The 17,435-nt window shown below is 53.8% G+C and overlaps 1 protein-coding gene across 1 annotated transcript in view; it reads right to left on the bottom strand.

Moving 5' to 3' along the window:
• Window positions 1-15,751, bottom strand: part of CACNA1I (calcium voltage-gated channel subunit alpha1 I) — an 81,977-nt gene extending 66,226 nt beyond the window's left edge. Inside the window, exons 1-2 of the mRNA XM_077757882.1 lie at window positions 15,659-15,751; window positions 14,000-14,133 (exon numbers count right to left, since the gene is read on the bottom strand). Coding sequence (XP_077614008.1) covers window positions 14,000-14,133; window positions 15,659-15,751 — 227 coding nt within the window. The remainder of the gene's footprint in view (window positions 1-13,999; window positions 14,134-15,658) is intronic.
• Between the last annotated feature and the right edge of the window lie 1,684 nt (window positions 15,752-17,435).

Raw genomic sequence — 17,435 nt, 5'->3', positions numbered from 1 at the left:
CCAGGCCTAGGAGAGGCCCCCCCACCAGCTGCAGCCAGCCCCTCCCCCATGCCCCACCACCACCCGCCCTCCTTCCCTCCATCCTGCCAATGGGGGCAGCACCAGGCCCTGGGGAGAGCTGGACCCCCAAAGCTCAGTTTATGCTTTGCTGGGGGGGCGCTGGGGGGGACCCCAGCCTCTGCCAGATTGAACCCACTCGGGATCCTTTGTTTTGGGGGCCCCAGGGCACACCTGCTGAGCTCCGGCAGGTGACAGCCCAGGATGAGTTCCCATCCCCACGAAGTCTCGCAATAAAAATAAATAGATGCCTCATAGCTGGGTGGCTAGACAGAGAAAACACGTGGTTTTCGAGGGCCGACTGCTTGCCAAGAAGTTCTCATTCCTTACCTGCATTAACCCATTTGAGCCCCCCCTTTACCTGGATCCCACTGCACCCTTCCTCAGAGTCCCCTGGACGGGGACTCCACACTATGGGAGCCCTCAGGCTGTCGCTGCCTGTTCCCTGGCCTTGCCCCTCACCGTCCCCCCCAGGCAGAGCCTATGGTCCACAGACCAGAGCTACTGGTACTTGAGTAAGTGAGGCAGCTCCACGGTGGCCCTGCCCTCACCTTGGCGGTGGGGGTGGGGGGGAGGGACAGAATGGGAAACATCTACACCTAATAGATGAATAGGCCCCATGGTGAGAAATCAGGTTTGCTTCCCCTTTATGTTTCTCTAAAACAAGGAGGGGACTGGCCCCTGGGTTCTGAGCCAGCCAAAGGCAGGACGTCACTGAATGTTTCCAAGACCCATGATTACCCGGATTGGTAAGCTTTGGGGTCCGAGCACCTCTCAGACCCCAACCTGCTCATGGGAAGCTGATGAGACCCTGCCCAGCTCCGAGGTGGACGGAAGCCGCCGCTGCCTGGCAGGCCCAGAGAGACGCACCGGCCCAGCCCCTCCCCTTCGCCCCTGACCTGGCGCTCCAGGCCTTCAGTGGGGGAGCACACCACACCTTCTGCGGTCTACTGCAAAAATTCCCCAGAGACCTCACCCTTGGCAACCCTTAGGGTCTCCATTGAAAAGCTCCCATGAGAAATTTCTTAGAGAATTTAGTGTGAGGATTGTGGCTCGGAGCTTCCTGGCAGTCAAGTCAAAAGGGGAAAGGTGATGAGTTACTGAGTTCTCAGCAGCAGGAAAGATCTGGGTACTGTGGATCCTTCCAGGAAATCTATTTGCCTAAGCATTTCTCTCAGGTTCTAACTCTCTCTTCTATATTTCTACTTGGGGGTGTGATACTGCACCTACATCCCCCATCTGGGAAACAAGACAGGGCATAAACGCATTCAGCGATAAAGAACACATAGTAGGTGCACAGTGAAGAATCCAGTAGTTCTCATTCTTCTCTGAGGGAAAGAGGCTCTAGCAAGGACCCCGGAGAAGGATGGGGAGAGATGGGCAGAGCTGGGAGGGTGGAACTGTGGATTTAATTCTAGGCCCTGGGAACTGGGCTGTCCTGACAGTGACACTGTGCACCAACTTGGGACAGTCTGTTCACAGCTCCGTGACCCCCGCCCCGGTCCCGTCACCATCCCTTCCTCTTGACAGCATCAGCAGCCTTCTGACTGTTCTCCTGTCTCCTGCTTCCTCCTCCCACGCTCCTTCTTCAGTCAGCCAAAACTTCCTAAAATTCAAATCTAGCTGTGTCCCTCCCCAACTCAAACCCTCAGTGGCTCCCCACTGCCCTCAGAATAGTCTAAGCCCCTGACCATGGCCTACAGGGCCCACCAGCCTGGCCCTCTCCTCCCCCAACTCCTGCTCCTCCTCCACACACCTGAGGCCTATCAGGCTCCCCAAATACACGCCATTCTCGGCCCCCTTTCCTTTACTCAGTACCCCCTTCCCGTGATCTCAGGCTCCCTTCAAGCCCACCTCCTCCATGAAGCCCCTGCTCAGCCCCTCCCTGCACCAAAGGCTGAATTCACCCCGCTCTGCTCTGGCTTCCTCCATACTGTTCACATCTCCTGTCTAACGCAGGTTCCCCCAAAGCAGATCCTGAGCCAAGAACTCAGGAGGTGATCCTGGGGTACATGTTGAGGGAGAGGAACCCGAGAAAAGCCAGTGAGGGGCTGTTCATGAGCGGGCTACTGCTGTGGACAATGGGGGCATGATCGGGACCCCTTGAGACTGCGGAGCGGGCCTCAGGAGGGACGAGAGATAGAAGGGAGGCGGGGGGAGGGGTGGAGAGGGGGGCACTGCAGCATTCCCACAGACTGGCTGAATGTTGGCCACGTACCCCCCTCCCAGACACACCCCCGCACCAGCCCCACACAGCACCCAGCAGGCACTCTGGGATCTACTTAGCATGAGTAACACCTGCGAACAGAAGAGCTACCTCCTCCCACCCTGCATGACAGCTGTGGGAGACCCCCCCTCCAAAACACAGAAGGTGAAGAGGGGTCGCCCTCTAGGTGAGTACCCACTAGGCTAACTTCCCTTGGTCCCCAAGTAAGACATCACTCATGGGAGTGAGAAATTACTCCCTAATTACACAGTTACTTTATCCCGCAGCCTCAGTGCTAAAAGCCTTTAAAAAAATCAACAAAACCCCCCACTACCTCCTGCCAGCTCCCAAGCGCCTAATTAGGTCCATAATGTGGTTTAAAGCAAACACTTTCATCCTGACATCACCCCAGGAGGAGAGTGGCTGGACCGGGTCCTGGGGCTGTCCAGGAGAGGGGCCCTGGGGTGGCCACATCAGGGCAGCCTGGGAGAGCAGACAGCCACTCTGCAGGGCACACCCCTACGTGTTCCTGCTAAGGAGCCTCCCTCCCTCACTCCCACGCCCCCCGGCTCCCAAGAGAGGCCCCAAGACCCTCAACCAGCGGACAAGACCCCCCACCCCGACCCTGAGCCACTGTGATTAGTTGGGGATGGGCATGTGACCCCAGGTGGGCGACGAGCGGCAGGCCAGCCCTGAATGGGACTACAGGGAAGAGGGCTCTCCCTGGCTAAGCCACTGCCTAAACCCTAAGGCACTACTGGCCATCTTGCCTCCGTGGTGGCCTCAGAATTCTGCCAACACAAAGAAAGTCTGAGTCCAAGGACGGAGAGAGGCAGGAACCCGACCATATGGTTCGAGCACTCCCTTTATCCAAATCCCAGATCTGCCCTCTGCTTTTTCCAGTTCTGGCGGCCAGTACATTCCCCGTGGGGCTTGGGCCCCATTTGCCACTGGGAACTCGGCGTCCTGGCTGACTCACAAGGTTTTCCCGAACACTCACATGTGCTGAGCACTTTGCATACCTTCCCGTGGTGGGATTATGGCCCCCACTGCAGATTTGGAAGCTGAGGCTCACCGAGAACCCAGGTCACACAGCCAGACAGCAGGGGATCCGGAAGCCCTCCCCAGCCTACCCCCGCCCTGCCCACCAGGCATCAGGTCAGCCGCCTTCTGGCTCACAACAACACCCCCCCCCCACAGCTGGTCAGGTGGCCAGTAAGCACACCACACATGGCAGTACATGGAATAGGGCCAGCATCCCAGTGGGCAGACTTACCCAGTGATTAAAGCATGGAGCCTGGATCCCAACCCTAGCTCTGCCGCCAGCGCACTGTGTGACCCTGGGCAAGTCCGGGCAAGTCCCTGAATTGACCTCCCAGGGGTGCAGGGAAAAGGAAATGGGTTCCTACGTGGATTCAGTGCTTAGAACAGGGCCTGGCCCACGTAGGAGCCAAAGAAGAGTCAGCCACTATTAATTATATCACAGCCTCATTTGCTGCCTCAGCTCATGCTTGCCCACGAATCACATGTGCCTACTCAACCCCCCCCCCCTCAAACATGTGCCCACCTCCTGCCTGAGAAAGCCTGGGCAGTAAGGGTTTCCAGAACTCTGGCATGACCGCGGCGCTGTCTGCCACGGGCCCTGCATTCCAGGAATGTTCCACCCCAACATCATGTGTTCCCAGAGTGCACCGTGCTCTCTCCAGGCCACATACCTTTGCACTCGCCAATCTTTCTACCTGGTGCGCCTTTCTGTGCCTTCCAGACCCCATCCCGGGGCAGAACTGGGCTCACGTGCCTTGCGTACGTCCCACTGTGGTCAGGGCACCTCTGGCTCTGAGGTGTGCTCTGACGTGTCCCTCCTCGGGGCAGGGGCTGGCTCAGAGTCCTAGCTGGGTCCCCATGGTCCAGCCCAGGGCCTGGCTTAGAGACGGGCCCTCCAGGCCAGCTTGTCAAACAAGTAACTTGAGGGACAAGATCAGAGGGGAAAAACAAGCTGACAAGAAGCAACATAAAATGACTGAGAGTTAACATCTTTCCAGGAAATGCTCCTCCCAGAAGATGATTTCTGTGTGTCGCTGATAAAAATAGGGTGTTTCCTCAATCTTCGCAAGGGGCCCACGGGGGCTTTCTTAAAATGTAATGTAGGATGTAGCTAATGGGAAGGAAACTGAGATGCTGGAAATGGCAGCTTATCTGTCAGGAAGCAGCTCTGTGATGACTCAGCCTTGCACTAGTGGCTAGACCACCAGCCTACGCCGCTACCCACCACCTAGCACATAGTAGGTGTTCAGTGGGGAGCGGAAGGGAGGAAATCATGTAAAGAGAGAATTTAAGGAGCAGTAACATGAACCCTTGACCTTGACCGGAATTTTCTGATTTATGGGTCACTTTCACCCACCATCCTCACATAAATCCTCTGAAACCGGAAGCACAGGGGTCATTAAGCCCATTTGATGGTTACAGAAACCGATGCTCTGAAACTAACTCACGCCAAGTTCAGAATAAAGGAAAGATGTGGGACCACGAAGTCAAAGGAAAGGCTGCATAGATGGACCCCAGGAGGGTGGGATCCAGGGCAGCTCTGGGGACCGCAGCAGCAGGAGACCCCAGATGTTCTCCAGACAAGGCTTCCTCTCAGGTGACAACACTCCAGTGACTTTATCTCTGGCTGGAGTTGCCGGATAAATACAGGGCTCTCAGTTGAGTTTGAACGTCAGATAAACAATAATACATCATTTTTAAGTATAGGTCCCAAATACGCCTCAGGGTGTCTACTTCTACAGTTACACCAGAGTAGTCTGGGTGCCATGACAGATGGGCACAGCCGTTGGGAAGAGACGCTGGGCTCTACCAGAGTTTGGGGGTACGTGTGCCTCTCAGAGGACTCACCCGGCAGCCTTCTGAGGACTGGCGAAGTCGCCCAGGTCCTCAGGGGCAGAGCAGCTGGAATATTTTGGCCTCTGAAAAGGTAAAACCCCTCATGCTCTGAGTCGGCACGGGCCGTATGCTTGCACACGCCAGATCTGGCTCATACAAGCTGTGCTACGTGGGACAGGCTGCTAATCTCTCTGAACCTCCATGTCCGTATCTGCAACAGGGGGTTAACCCCCCCACCCCCACCCCCACCAATTTCTCAGCATTGTGAGGATGTAAGAGAGCACAGCGCAGTCGGTAAATATTAGCCCTGGTAGCCTCGCGAGCCGTGCCGACTTCTGCTGCTACCCCCAAGCTCCCTCCTCTGCTCTTACGGTCACAGTCCCCGCATCGTGCACGTCTAACAACTCCGTTCTCAGGCTACATGCGGTGGAGGGCCCTTAACTCGCACCCACGCCAGGGGCGGGCCCTGACCTAGGTCTGGCCAATCAGAGCACAGCACCATCCCGGCCGCAGTAATTGGTTCAGGGATGAGCACATGACCGACGCGAGCCAATCGAAGCCAAAGAAGCTACGATCTGCGCTCATGGGGAGTGGCTGTGAAAGGGCCAGTGTCTTTCCTGTGAGCCCTGGGCGGCCGCCTGTCACCCGCAACCCGGGAGGAAAACTACCCGGATGTGTGTCGGCACAGAATGACGAGCAGGACTATAGGATGGGAGGACACACTGTCTAGTGAGATTCTGGATCAAACGGGCCCTGAAGCCAGAGACCCCTCGGCTTTGGGTAAAGGAAATGAGAAACTCCCATAAACCAGGGTCAACAGGTTCCTGCCCCGTGTAACTGAGAAGACCCTTCCTGATTCATGACTGACTGGTGTCTGGCTTGTCAGCCTGGAGCCAGAGAATCTCTGTACCCCTCACCCCTCGTAGCATGTAGCATCCTGTTTCCATGGAAACGAACCCGAGTGGTTATCATGGCTCTCATCCACTCGATTCCACAAGCAAATAAAGAAAACCATCCACCCCAAGGTTCCCACTGGAATCTTCTCAGATCTACACCCACCCAGTTCAGCCAGTTCAGCTTAAAGAAAGCGGCCCCAGATGCCCTCGCCCCCAGCCCCGCAGTGCCTGGGCACAACAGATTCCAAACAAACATGTCATAGAGACTCCCCCTCCATGCTGGCCCAGAGCCAAGCCCTGGGGACTCCACGATGATGAGTCAGCCTCAGCCTTGCTCTCAGAGCACTCAGGCCGGGAGCAGACAGACCTGTAGAGCCCAGGAGAAATCAGGATGTAAAGATGTGAAGACCAGGAGGGGGTCCTGGCCCTGCTGACACACGGAGTGCTTCCCTGACTCACAGATGATGCAGAGAGAGTCATGCAGGAGGGAGGCCAGCTCCAAAGGCTTCTGGAAACAGCCACAATGATGACATTCTGACACCCATAACCACAGCCCGGTCTGCTAGCAGGGACAGGCCTCGGCACAGCTTGCCTGACTTGGTATTTGACTTTAGAGCCAAGAGCAAACAAAGAAACTCAGGCCCTAGTTGAGGAATGTGGCACACTCTGAAAGTTGCCCACATAATGTGCATTCTCTCTTCTTGCAATCCTGCCCAGCCCCAGGGAACAATTCTTGGTCGATTGAGCCAAATCCAACGATGTTTTCTATTTTCCGAGCTTCCCCCGCAGCTGAGGACGGCCACAAGACCCAGTTCTGGTCAAATATGCCGGCAGGGGGTAAAGATCTAGGAAAGAAAAGGTGGTCTTTCTGATCCAAGTGGACAGGTGCGGCTGGCATAGCCCCGTCTCCCCTTCCATCCTGCCCTCCTTCAGTGCAGACACGAGGCTCAGCCTCAGCAGCTGCCTTGTGACCATGAAAGAAAGGCCCAGAAAATCACAGCCGTTAGCCTCCATGTCCCAGAGCCACCATCAGTACCCCTCCACCTCAAAACTTCATGTCATGTCAGAAAAAAACACCCCAGGACTTGCTCAAGCCATGGCTGGTTGACTTTTCTGCTATTTGCAGTCAAGTGCATCCCGGCAAGCCATGCGGAACAAGGACTCAATCTCAGCCCATGGAGCCAAGCTCCCTGGGTTCCCGGCCTGGCTCTTCCCCTTACCAGCTTGTGACCTTGAGGAGGTCCCTCCTTGTTACCGTGCCTCATCTGTGAAATGGAACTGACCACGGTGTGTCCCTCAGAGAGCTAGCGTGAAGATTAAACCAGATAATGCACAGCTTGGGCCCACAGTGAGTACTCAGCAAAGAGCAGATGCTCTTATTTTTTTTTTTATCACACCCCTGGATGAAGCCTGGGAGGACTCCATTCCCTTTGCTTTCTAAAGAACCACCGACAGGCACTTTGGACAAAAGGAACTCTCAGCAAGCAACTGCAGAGGGGACGTGCCTGCCTGCTCTTTTTAGAAAGCTCTAGTCCAGGGTTGAGGAACAATTCTTATTGACATTTTGTTTCCCAAGAGCCTGAAAAGTCGGGGGGAGGGGGGGAGGGAAAGCAGTTCCCCATGCAGGCTCACTCACTCAAGAGAAGGTTTCCAGGGTATGATAAACTCTGACCCAGCCGCTCCCCAGTCCCTGGCCGAGGTGCTGAATGACTGACGTCATTGCTACTTGTGTTAGGATTTTTAATGATGATAGAAATTCTTATGGGGAGCCCTCGCGGTTCTGTTCATGCAGTATGTCTACTTGTCGTGAGAATTAATTCAGATCCTGGCCCTCTCATGCTTCTTCCCCTTCCTGTGGCTCCCAGAACTGGGAGCCATCATCTCCACTTGAAGGGCGAGAGCATCCTGAGGGTCAGAAGAACAGCATCAGGGCCACCTGGGCATTTGGTTAAAATGCAAATTCCTAGACCCTCCATATTTCCCGGGTCTGGATCCCTGGGATGAGGCTCAGGAATCTGCATTTTTAAATGTTTATTTATTTGAGAGAGAGACAGAGAGAGCATGAGCAGAGGAGGGGCAGAGAGAGAGGGGGAGACACAGAATCTGAAGCAGGCTCCAGGCTCTGAGCTGTCAGCACAAAGCCCAACACGGGGCCCAAACTCATGAACCGTGAGATCATGACCTGAGCCGAAGTTGGACACTTAACCGGCTGAGCCACCCAGGCACCCCGCATGCATATTAACATGTACTTCCAGAGATCCTGTTGCCCCTTGAATTTTGAGGAGCACTGAGATGGCGTGTAAGGCTGTGCACATGTTGGAGGAGCAGGGAAGTCGCCCATTCCTGTGTGCTGGTGCGCATCCCTTAGGTGCTCCATTTTCCACACCGAGGCTCTCTCTGGGATGCCGTTACAGTTAGAAGCTTTCAAGGGCTTTCAGGCTCAAGGCAGCTCCTGTTCCCTGCACTCATCCAAGGCAGGACCACACCAGCCGTGACCTTGGCAAGGCTCTGGCTCAGCCTCTTCGTGGAGAGGTCGCTGCGGCCCAGTCCTGCTTCACTTAAGAGAATCATCATTGGAACTCTTGGGGAAGTTTTTAACAGAAGTGCTCAGGCCCTTCCCCACAGCGGGGCCATGGCCATTCACGTTTTTGGTTAGGGGAGGAGGTAAAATTACCAGCATAATGCACCAAGGGAGACATATAGATAAAGACTATTTCAAGTTCAACAAAATGCCATTGAATATTTCATGACCTCCTAATGGACAGAAGCAGAAAAGTATAGTTTAAATAAGACAGTGAGGTGGCTTAAACTATTATCCAATGATTACTGGAGGTTTGAACTCACTGAAAGGGAGTCTCTCGTGAGATGCCACAGGGCCCACTGTCCAGGGCTGATTAAGCACAGGAAGTAAATACCATGAGTGACTAAATCAAGACTCCAAGAGATCATGGTAAGATAAAATGAATAGCAATAAATGCAAAGTTTGGTACTCAGGTTAAAAAAAAGATCAACTGTGGGGCGCCTGGGTGGGTGAGTCAGTTGAGCGTCCGACTCTTGATTTCAGCTCAGGTCATGATCTCGCGGGTGTAGGATTGAGCCCCACGTCGGGCTCTGTGCTGATGGTGCAGAGCCTGCTTGGGATTCTCTCTCTCTGTCTCTCTACCCCTCCCCCACTCTTGCACACATTCTCTCTCAACAAATAAATAAATAAACTTAAAAAAAAAAAAGACCACCTGTTTTTCATTCCAGGGGAGAGAGACCTGGCTTGGAAACTGAACACAACCAGGGGGCAGCAGGGAGCACAGCCGCTCAGCAGGTCATCACAGGGCACTGGGATAAGGGCAGCCCGTTCTCTCAGCCCCATGAGTCATCACTGGGAGGTTGGGGACCTGTCTCCCCACCCCCACCAAGCACTACGACAGCCTGAACAATGCCGGCAGATGAAGCTGCCTCACCTCTCCTTTGACAAATGGTGGGAGGTGTTGGGGACATTTCACATGGAGGAAAGGAGCCACCTTCCAAATTCTGAAGGACTGTCGTAAGTCTGTCATGACAGAGATGCTCCTGCCCGCAGGCTCTGGGACCCCTGCATGATGGGGCCCTTGCTCCCCTCCCTGCCCTCATCTTTCGGCACCCCCCCAGGACCCCTAGGCTCCAACGTCCCCCCTCACGCCCCTTCCCCAACAGCCCCTGAGGCCCTCTGCATGCTGTTCGCTCGACCCAAGATTCCCTTCCCCCATCCTCCGTCTGTTCAGCTCTTACTCACTGCCCAGGCCTCTCTTCTTCGGGGAGGCATACGCTGACCCTCTGACGCTGACCCCCTGTGCAAATCAGGTCCCTGCTCCACGACCTCATGGTCCTCTATGCTCGTTTGCAACTACATGGATCCCAATCTAGGATTCATTTAGAAATGTATTCTCGGTTTTGTATGTTTCCTAAACCATGAGATCACAATGGCATCTGTCTTGTTCATCTCGTGGCCCCCGCTGCCCAGCACAAGGCCTGGCATATAGTAGGTGCTCAATAAATGCTAATTTTCATAAAGGAGTAAGTGAACGAATGTTCTCATCGGATGGGAGCTACAAGAAGACAAATTCGGCTCAGTGAAAGAATTTTCTAGCATGTCAGGCTGTCCCCGTCTGGGACTGGCTGCCATGTGAGTTCCCCACGGTGGCAGCAGGCAAGCAGAGGCGGACTGGATATGGAGATGAAGGCTCTGACCTCCAAGGAACCTTCCAGCGTGGAGCTCCTGTCTCCTCCACAGCTTGAAAAAGGAGACAGTAATTTGGGGAAGGGGAGGAGCAGGAAGGAAGAAAACGTCTTTGGGATGTCAGGCCTGTTACTTGGGAAACAGAACATTTATAGCACCAAGCTGGGCTGGGGCTGGGGGGCTGGGCTCTGGAGCCTCAGGTCGTGGCTTCTCTCCTGCCCTCGGCATCTACACTGTCCCTAGGCACAAAGGACAGGGAGGACCTTGAGAATCAGACAGGTCTGAGTCACCTGAATGTGTTCAGGACTGCAGCAAAGAAGTCTCCCAATGAACCTGCCCCCGAGCCAGGACCAGCCACATAATGTGTGGGTCCCAGTACTAAACGTAAATGCAGGGCCCTCATTCGAAACTTGCTGAAAATTTCAAAACGATGAGAACAGAGCATTAAACCAGGCATGGGGCACTGTGTGCACATGCACACAGCTGTCCCTCACCCCCAGGAGGGTGCTGGCCTGTGAACCCCACCCAAGGGCCATGAGAAGATACCAAACAGACCTTGGCACTCCTCACTGTGCTCAGCTTAGATCTCCATTGTCTTCATTTATAAATATGAGCAGACAGCGGGGAGGGGGGGGCCGCATGAGGCGAAAGAGACTCTTTAAGTCAAAAGGGCAAGGTGGGGATGCTCAGAGGAGGCCGTGAGTGGAACCGGCAAAGCAAACGACTTCCTCGAAACATGAGTCAAGAAAAATTGTCCTTGGGGCCTGGGTGGCTCAGTCCCTTAAGCATCCGATGGCAGCTCAGGTCATGATCTCGTGGTTCATGAGTTCAAGCCCCGCGTTGGGCTCTGTGCTGACAACTCAGAGCCTAGGGCCTGCTTCGGATTCTGTGCCTCCCGCCCTCTGCCCCTCCCCTGCTCATGCTCTGTCTCTCTGTCTCTTTCTCTCAAAAGTAAATAAAGATTGAAAAAAAATTTTAATAGAAAAAAATTGTCCTAAAACTTGGAAATAAGGCAGAGGGAGGGCACTATTTCTCACAATGTCATTTTGGAACATTATTTAACATACCCATCTAAGGATTGTTTCACGATCCAGGGAAATATGGCTTTGATTCACTATTTGCTATTAACTAAAGGTCTTGCTGCTGTGAAATTACATGTTAACCTGCAGATTCTCATAAGTGATTTCTGTGCATTAGAAAGAATAACCCCTAAAGTTATGGCTTTATGACCCTGTAGGCCACTAACCAGCTTTGCTTCCGACCTAATTCTCTTATCCCCCCACATTCTCTCTCCAGTGCCCATTTTCCTAATTCTGCTGATTACCACCCTGCTGGCTCCTCATTAACGAGGTGAATAAATCACGTGCCTTTTAAGATTTGTGTGCGGGTCATTTTTTTTGTTTAACTCTTTGGAAATTACACTTTGATTTCATGAGCAGGAAAGGACTGTTAAGAAGTCTAATTAATATCCGTAAGAGCGGAGAGACTATGGCATCCATAAAACAAGAGCAGATCCAAGCTGCTGTGAAAAATAAGAAACCTGGGAAGGAGAAGCGGTCTTGGGAATGAACAAGACAAAGAGGAGAGGAACGATTCCAGAAGGGGCAGTAACTGGAGGAAAGGACCACCGTTAGTGATTCAGAAGACAAGTCAAGGAATTCTCTTCCAGTACAGAGGGAATTTTCGAGAGAAAGGAGGGAGAATGCAGAGAACAGATAGAGTGGGGAAATATCCACTTACTGGGAATTCCAGGAGGCTGCAGAGAAGAATGGGCAATAACCAAAGAAGCAGCAATAAAAGGAATTTTTTCTTTTTTTTTTTATTTTTTTAACGTTTATTTACTTTGAGAGAGAGAGAGACAGAGTGAAAGTAGGGGAGGGTCAGAGAGAGCGGGAGACACAGAATCCAAAGCAGGCTCCAGGCTCTGAGCTGTCAGCACAGAGCCCAATGTGGGGCTCTAACTCACGAACCATGACATCATGACCTCAGCTGAAGTCAGACACTCAGCTGACTGAGCCACCCAAGTGCCCATAAAAGAAATGTTTTCTGACTGAAAGGAAAATGTCAGTTCTAGAAGGCCCCACAGGGAGCAGTTCTACACCTAGACTTGCCCTAGTGAACTCTCTGAATTCTGAAGGTAAGGAGAAAACCCTATCAGTTTCTGGCAGGGAAGAGCCAGGAAAAAGAAATAGACTTGAACGAGACTCCCTGCAATACGAGTTTGTGGATTTGAATGGGACCATATGCAGGGCTCTGGGGAGACAAATTAGGACTCCAGAGCAGACAAAAACCGTCCTTCACATAGGAAGGACACACACAGAAAGATCAAAGGGACATATGTTTGGACAGGCAAGACTGAAAAAATGATGCTATCCAAACACCTTGTCTTTCAAAAACACCTTCTTAAGCGTGTCCTCCAGCCAGACCAAAGTGAGGAGAATGAAGTTCTTGACAGAAGGATGGCATGGCTCACAAGAAACCATTATGAAGCCCATATAACTTCCAGCGAGGTCTAAACAAGTGACAGAACGGCTGTGACATTGAATTCTGTTCTCAGGGAAGGGTGCTGAGACGACATATAACATTTTTTAAAACATTAGTGGACAAATCATTTCATTTCAGAGCATCCCTGTGGAGTTCAGCATTTCTTGGTGGCACTGACTTTCCATCTCGGCCATGTGCCCCGCCGCTCCCCGGCCCCATCTCAATGGCATCTCACACAGGCGCATGCACGCACACCGACACACACACACACGCACACACACACACACATAGATGAATACATGCACTGTCGCGTACGCTGACACACGCGCACGGGCCTCCAGCCTTTTCCTCTCCTCCTCTGTCTCTCCTCCTTCTCACTTGGGCTCTACGACCCATTACTGGGCATGGTTAACACCTGCTCACCCTTTAGCTCTTGTGTGTCGGCTGCTCAGGGAAGTCCTGAAGTCCCCAAGCCCCCAGCCTGGCTCAGAGATGCTCTCAGAAAACACAGTGCTCTTCCCAGAGCCCTTATCCCCCGCGGGTGTGACACGTTCACCACCATAGCTGTTGGGTGCCTCTCCCCAGTCAGTGGCTGGGAAGGACCAGGCCTATTCTGCATTTGCTGTCCTTCATACCCCATTCCTAGGACAGTGCTGACACTTAGTAGGAGCTCATTCAACCTGTGGCTGCTGGGTGAGTGCACAAATAGCCACCAGCCCCATTTGACCCAAGAAAGAAGGAACAAGGCACAAAGCAGGCTCCAAGATGCTCCAAATGGGCTAAGTTGCAACCTGGCTTCTCCATGACCGTGGCTTGTGTCAGAAGCAACCGCGGTTTGGAGTCACATATTTCCCGGGTCTGTGCTCTATCTCCAACTTACTGAGTGATCTAGGGTAATAAAAATTCTAGCTAACGTTGAGCGGGTGCTCATTTTGATGTAGCTATAATTGTTACCTCCATTTTACAGATGAGGAAACTGAGGCTTAGAGAGGTTAAGTCGCTTTCTCGGGTTCATACAGTTAGTGTTAAAACAGACCCAGTATGAGCTGACAGCCCAGGAGGACACATGACTTACCAGAGAGGGGAGGAAGGAGCGTCTGTCTGTCCAGGCCGTTCAGCGAAGGGCCATCATCCCTCCCACCCCAGGGGTCCAGGAGGGCCCTACGCAATGCAGCGTCATTATTCTCACCAAGAAGCCCCACAGAGCATTTCAGTTCTGCCTGGTGTGCACCAGAGGCTAAGACCTGTCTGATGCACACAACCTACCCTGCCATGACAATGAAGAAATCCAGTCGGTTCCATGTGTCCCCAAGGTAGCACTTCTTGCCAAAAATGCCCAGGGCCACCATCTTCAGCACCATCTCCATGGCAAAGAAGACGAAGATGAAGTCATCAAAGACCTGCAAGGGCAGGAGGAAGGCAAGAAGCAAGGGACAGTATGAGGGTTGGGGACACAGTATGAGGTAGGGACACAGGCACGGACACGAGTGGCCTGGAAGAGACCTGGACACATCTCCTCTCGGGCAGGAAGAGAACCTCAGAGATTCTGGCCCAGTGGAGTCATTTCACAATGAGGAGACAAAGGCCCAGAGAGCGGAATAAACTTGCCCAAGGTCACAGAACCACTCTTTTTCCCTCAAGTCAGGCATACTGAAAAGAAACCCAGAGGAGGGCGGGGCAAAGGGCTCCCCTAATAATAACTGTCAAGCCCTGGGCTAGACGTCCGACTTTCATTCTCTTTTCTAATTCTCACAGCAACCCGATGGATAATGAGGAAACAGACTCAGGGCGGTGAAGCGACTTGCCCCATGTCACGTGGAAGGTTAAGTGGCAGAACCAGCACTGACATTCAGATCTATTTGACTCCAAAGGCCACGTGGAAGGAACTTTCTCAAAACCGACTGGACACCCCTCCAGGAAGCTTTCAGCGCTGCTTCCTCTGTTCAGAAAGGAGGCCCCGAATGTGTCCCTAAGCATGGGCTCAGGTGAGTGAGTATGTATTTCCTGAGGACAGGGTCTGGGTAGAATTCCTCTTTCCAGGATCAGTGAGGGCTGTCGTCAATTCAGTTCAATAAATGAGCCCACTTGCTGTGTGCTGGGGCGGAGGCTAGGGGTCGCCGACGTAGAAAGGAGTCTTTGGTGAACCCAGCCCTGGCTAGGAAGCCAGCCTAGTACCCACTGAGGTTCATCAGTTCTAACTCCACCCAGGGGCCCGAGGCTGCATGAGGAGCTTGTCAACCACCCAGACCCAAGATCCACCCCAGAGACTGACTCTACAGATTTGGGATGGGCCAGGTCTGGATTCTTAACAAGTGCCCCCAAGGCATTCTGAGACCCTGGGCTGCTCTGGAACTGCTGAGCCCTGTGGAAACATGGGAGGAATTCCTCCCAGGAGGAATCTGGCTTTCCCAGGGAGAGGACATGAGATGAGGATTACAAATGATTACAGATGTTTATACCCATCTGTCAAAAGGGTACGACCCTAACATCCTGCACTTCAGATAGACAAGTTCTGCATGGGGTCATGGCAGGGACCAAAGACGAGGCCCCCCCACCTGGGGCCTCGGAGATGAAAACAGGACAGATACCGGAGGCCGGCTCCTGATGGGCACTGAGAGACAGTTATGAAACCTGGCCTTTATTGCAAGAGCACCAGGGAGCTAAGGGCAGGCTGTGCGCAGAGGAGTGTCAGGGTCACTTGTGCCCTACTGGCACGGGGCAGTATGGTCAGTCTGGGGTTGGGGAGAGCAGGAGAAGGCTTGGGGAGGCACTTAGATGGGGGAAGATGGGAGCCTAGACTAGGGCAGAGGCTCCAAAATGTAGAGGAAGGGACGGAGGGGAGAGAGGATCAAGAAGGGGCACCGGTAAGACCATTTGGGAGTCATGAAGAAGACAGCCAGCNCAGGCAGGGCTGGCTGGCCTCACCTGCAGGATCTTGCAGCGATCGGACAGGCAGTCCATGTCGTCGCAGGGCTGGTACATGCCAAGTGTCACACAGTTCAGCAGGATCACCAGCATGCTGACACATTCAAACCATGTACACACCGAGTCAAGGAACAAACAGTCGGGAAGACGGTAGCCATGGGAAGGCTGAATGCACCCTGTAATATAAATACCCCCCCATCGACCACGAGCACGGGCGTACACCCCGTTCCCCTCCAGATGCCTCCTCTGAGTGGACCAATGACCAAGTTTTGAAAGACCTTGGAGACCGAAGACCAGCCTGTCCATCTCACAACTGACTTGGCTGCCAGTGTCAAACCCATCAAAGAACCCAAACCCTACCAACCCTACTGCTTGAGAGGACCCCTCCCCGACCTCCTTGCCCCAGCCTGAGAGTCCCCCTCGGGACCAGGAAAGGAGAAGTCCCCAAGGACCCAGCTGGCAGGCCATCTCTGGGTTATCCCTGCCTCTCCACCTCTAACCACCTTCCTCTGACTGTCATGGACTCCCTTCTCTGACCGCCTCTCCCCTCCCCTGACCTAGGCCTCCTCCATGCCTGCCCCAGGCCTGGAACTGGAGGAACCAAAGGGCCTGTCCAGTGTGGCTGAGATGGGCTGGACACCCCGTCCTTCTCTCCTCTTCCATGGGCGGGGTTAGAACTCATCACCAGATTCTGCAATATCTGAGCCTAGGCCCTCCCCAGCCTCTGCATCAAGGAGGGTGGAGCTCAGCCTTCACAGGCCTGCTGAGGCAGGAGATCTGCAGCCAGCAGCTTCGGGCAGGGCCTCCGAAGTTGTCTTGTGGGCGTGCTTGCTGTCTTCATTCACAGCGGGAACCTCCATCCCGAGGGACAGGGGCTTTGCATTCATACCTCTAACAGCGACAGGCATCCAGTAGGAGCTCCGTTGCACGAATAAGTAAATCTCTATGGGCCTTGCCCGCTCTGACATCCAGTGATTCTTGAGTGTCTTCAAACAAAACCCTGGCCCCTTGCTCTAAGCTGGGATGTAGCCACACTGGCCAGGCCTCACCCAGCGGGGGGTGAACACCTCTTGCCTGATGGGAGACTGACCTGGTTTCCCTGGCAACGGCCTCCCTCTCATCCCCGCTCACCTTGGGATGCTGCTTGCCTTCCCACCTCTCCTTCAGACCCTCCTCGCCCAGCCTCGCTCCTTCCTCCTCCTCCTCCCGCCCCTCCCCCAGCCCGCTGCCACTCTCCCGCCACAGCCTGTAATTAATTGCAGTCACTGCTCGGGCCCCCTTCTAGCCTGAGCACTGCTCGGGCACCAGCTTCATCATTAATTAACTTTTTTGAAGTTCAAGCGTTCTAATTACCAGTGAACATCCCTCACCCCCTCCTTGTTTTTTCCCCCTTTCCTGCCATGCTTTCTTTCCTTCCAGCTGCCTCCTCTGTTCCCTCTGCCCTCCCTGCCAGCTTCAAGTTTAAAGTGCACTTAACAGGTATCTCCCGGGAGCCTGGAACCCCCACCGCTTCCTCACCAGAGCCCTGAGCGATAGAGGTCAGCAGGCCCATTTTCCAGATGAGGAAAATGAGGCTCGGAGAAACGAGGGGTCTCGCCCAGGTCACGCCGCTGGGAGGTACCAGAACTGAGGTTCACACCAGGCCTGCCGGACGCCAAGGGCACTGTTCTCCTCTGGGACTCATGGCCTATCTCTGCCCGTGACTTCCTCCTCCCTCCCCTGAGGCCTCAGACCACGCCCACTGTCTCTCACCTGGGCCCTTACACAGCCTCCCTGT

Source organism: Crocuta crocuta, unplaced genomic scaffold (genome assembly GCF_008692635.1).
Source record: "Crocuta crocuta isolate KB4526 unplaced genomic scaffold, BGI_CrCroc_1.0 scaffold143, whole genome shotgun sequence".
NCBI lineage: Eukaryota > Metazoa > Chordata > Mammalia > Carnivora > Hyaenidae > Crocuta > Crocuta crocuta.
Note: the sequence above shows the minus strand (reverse complement) of the source record. Positions and strands in the feature narration are given on the sequence as shown.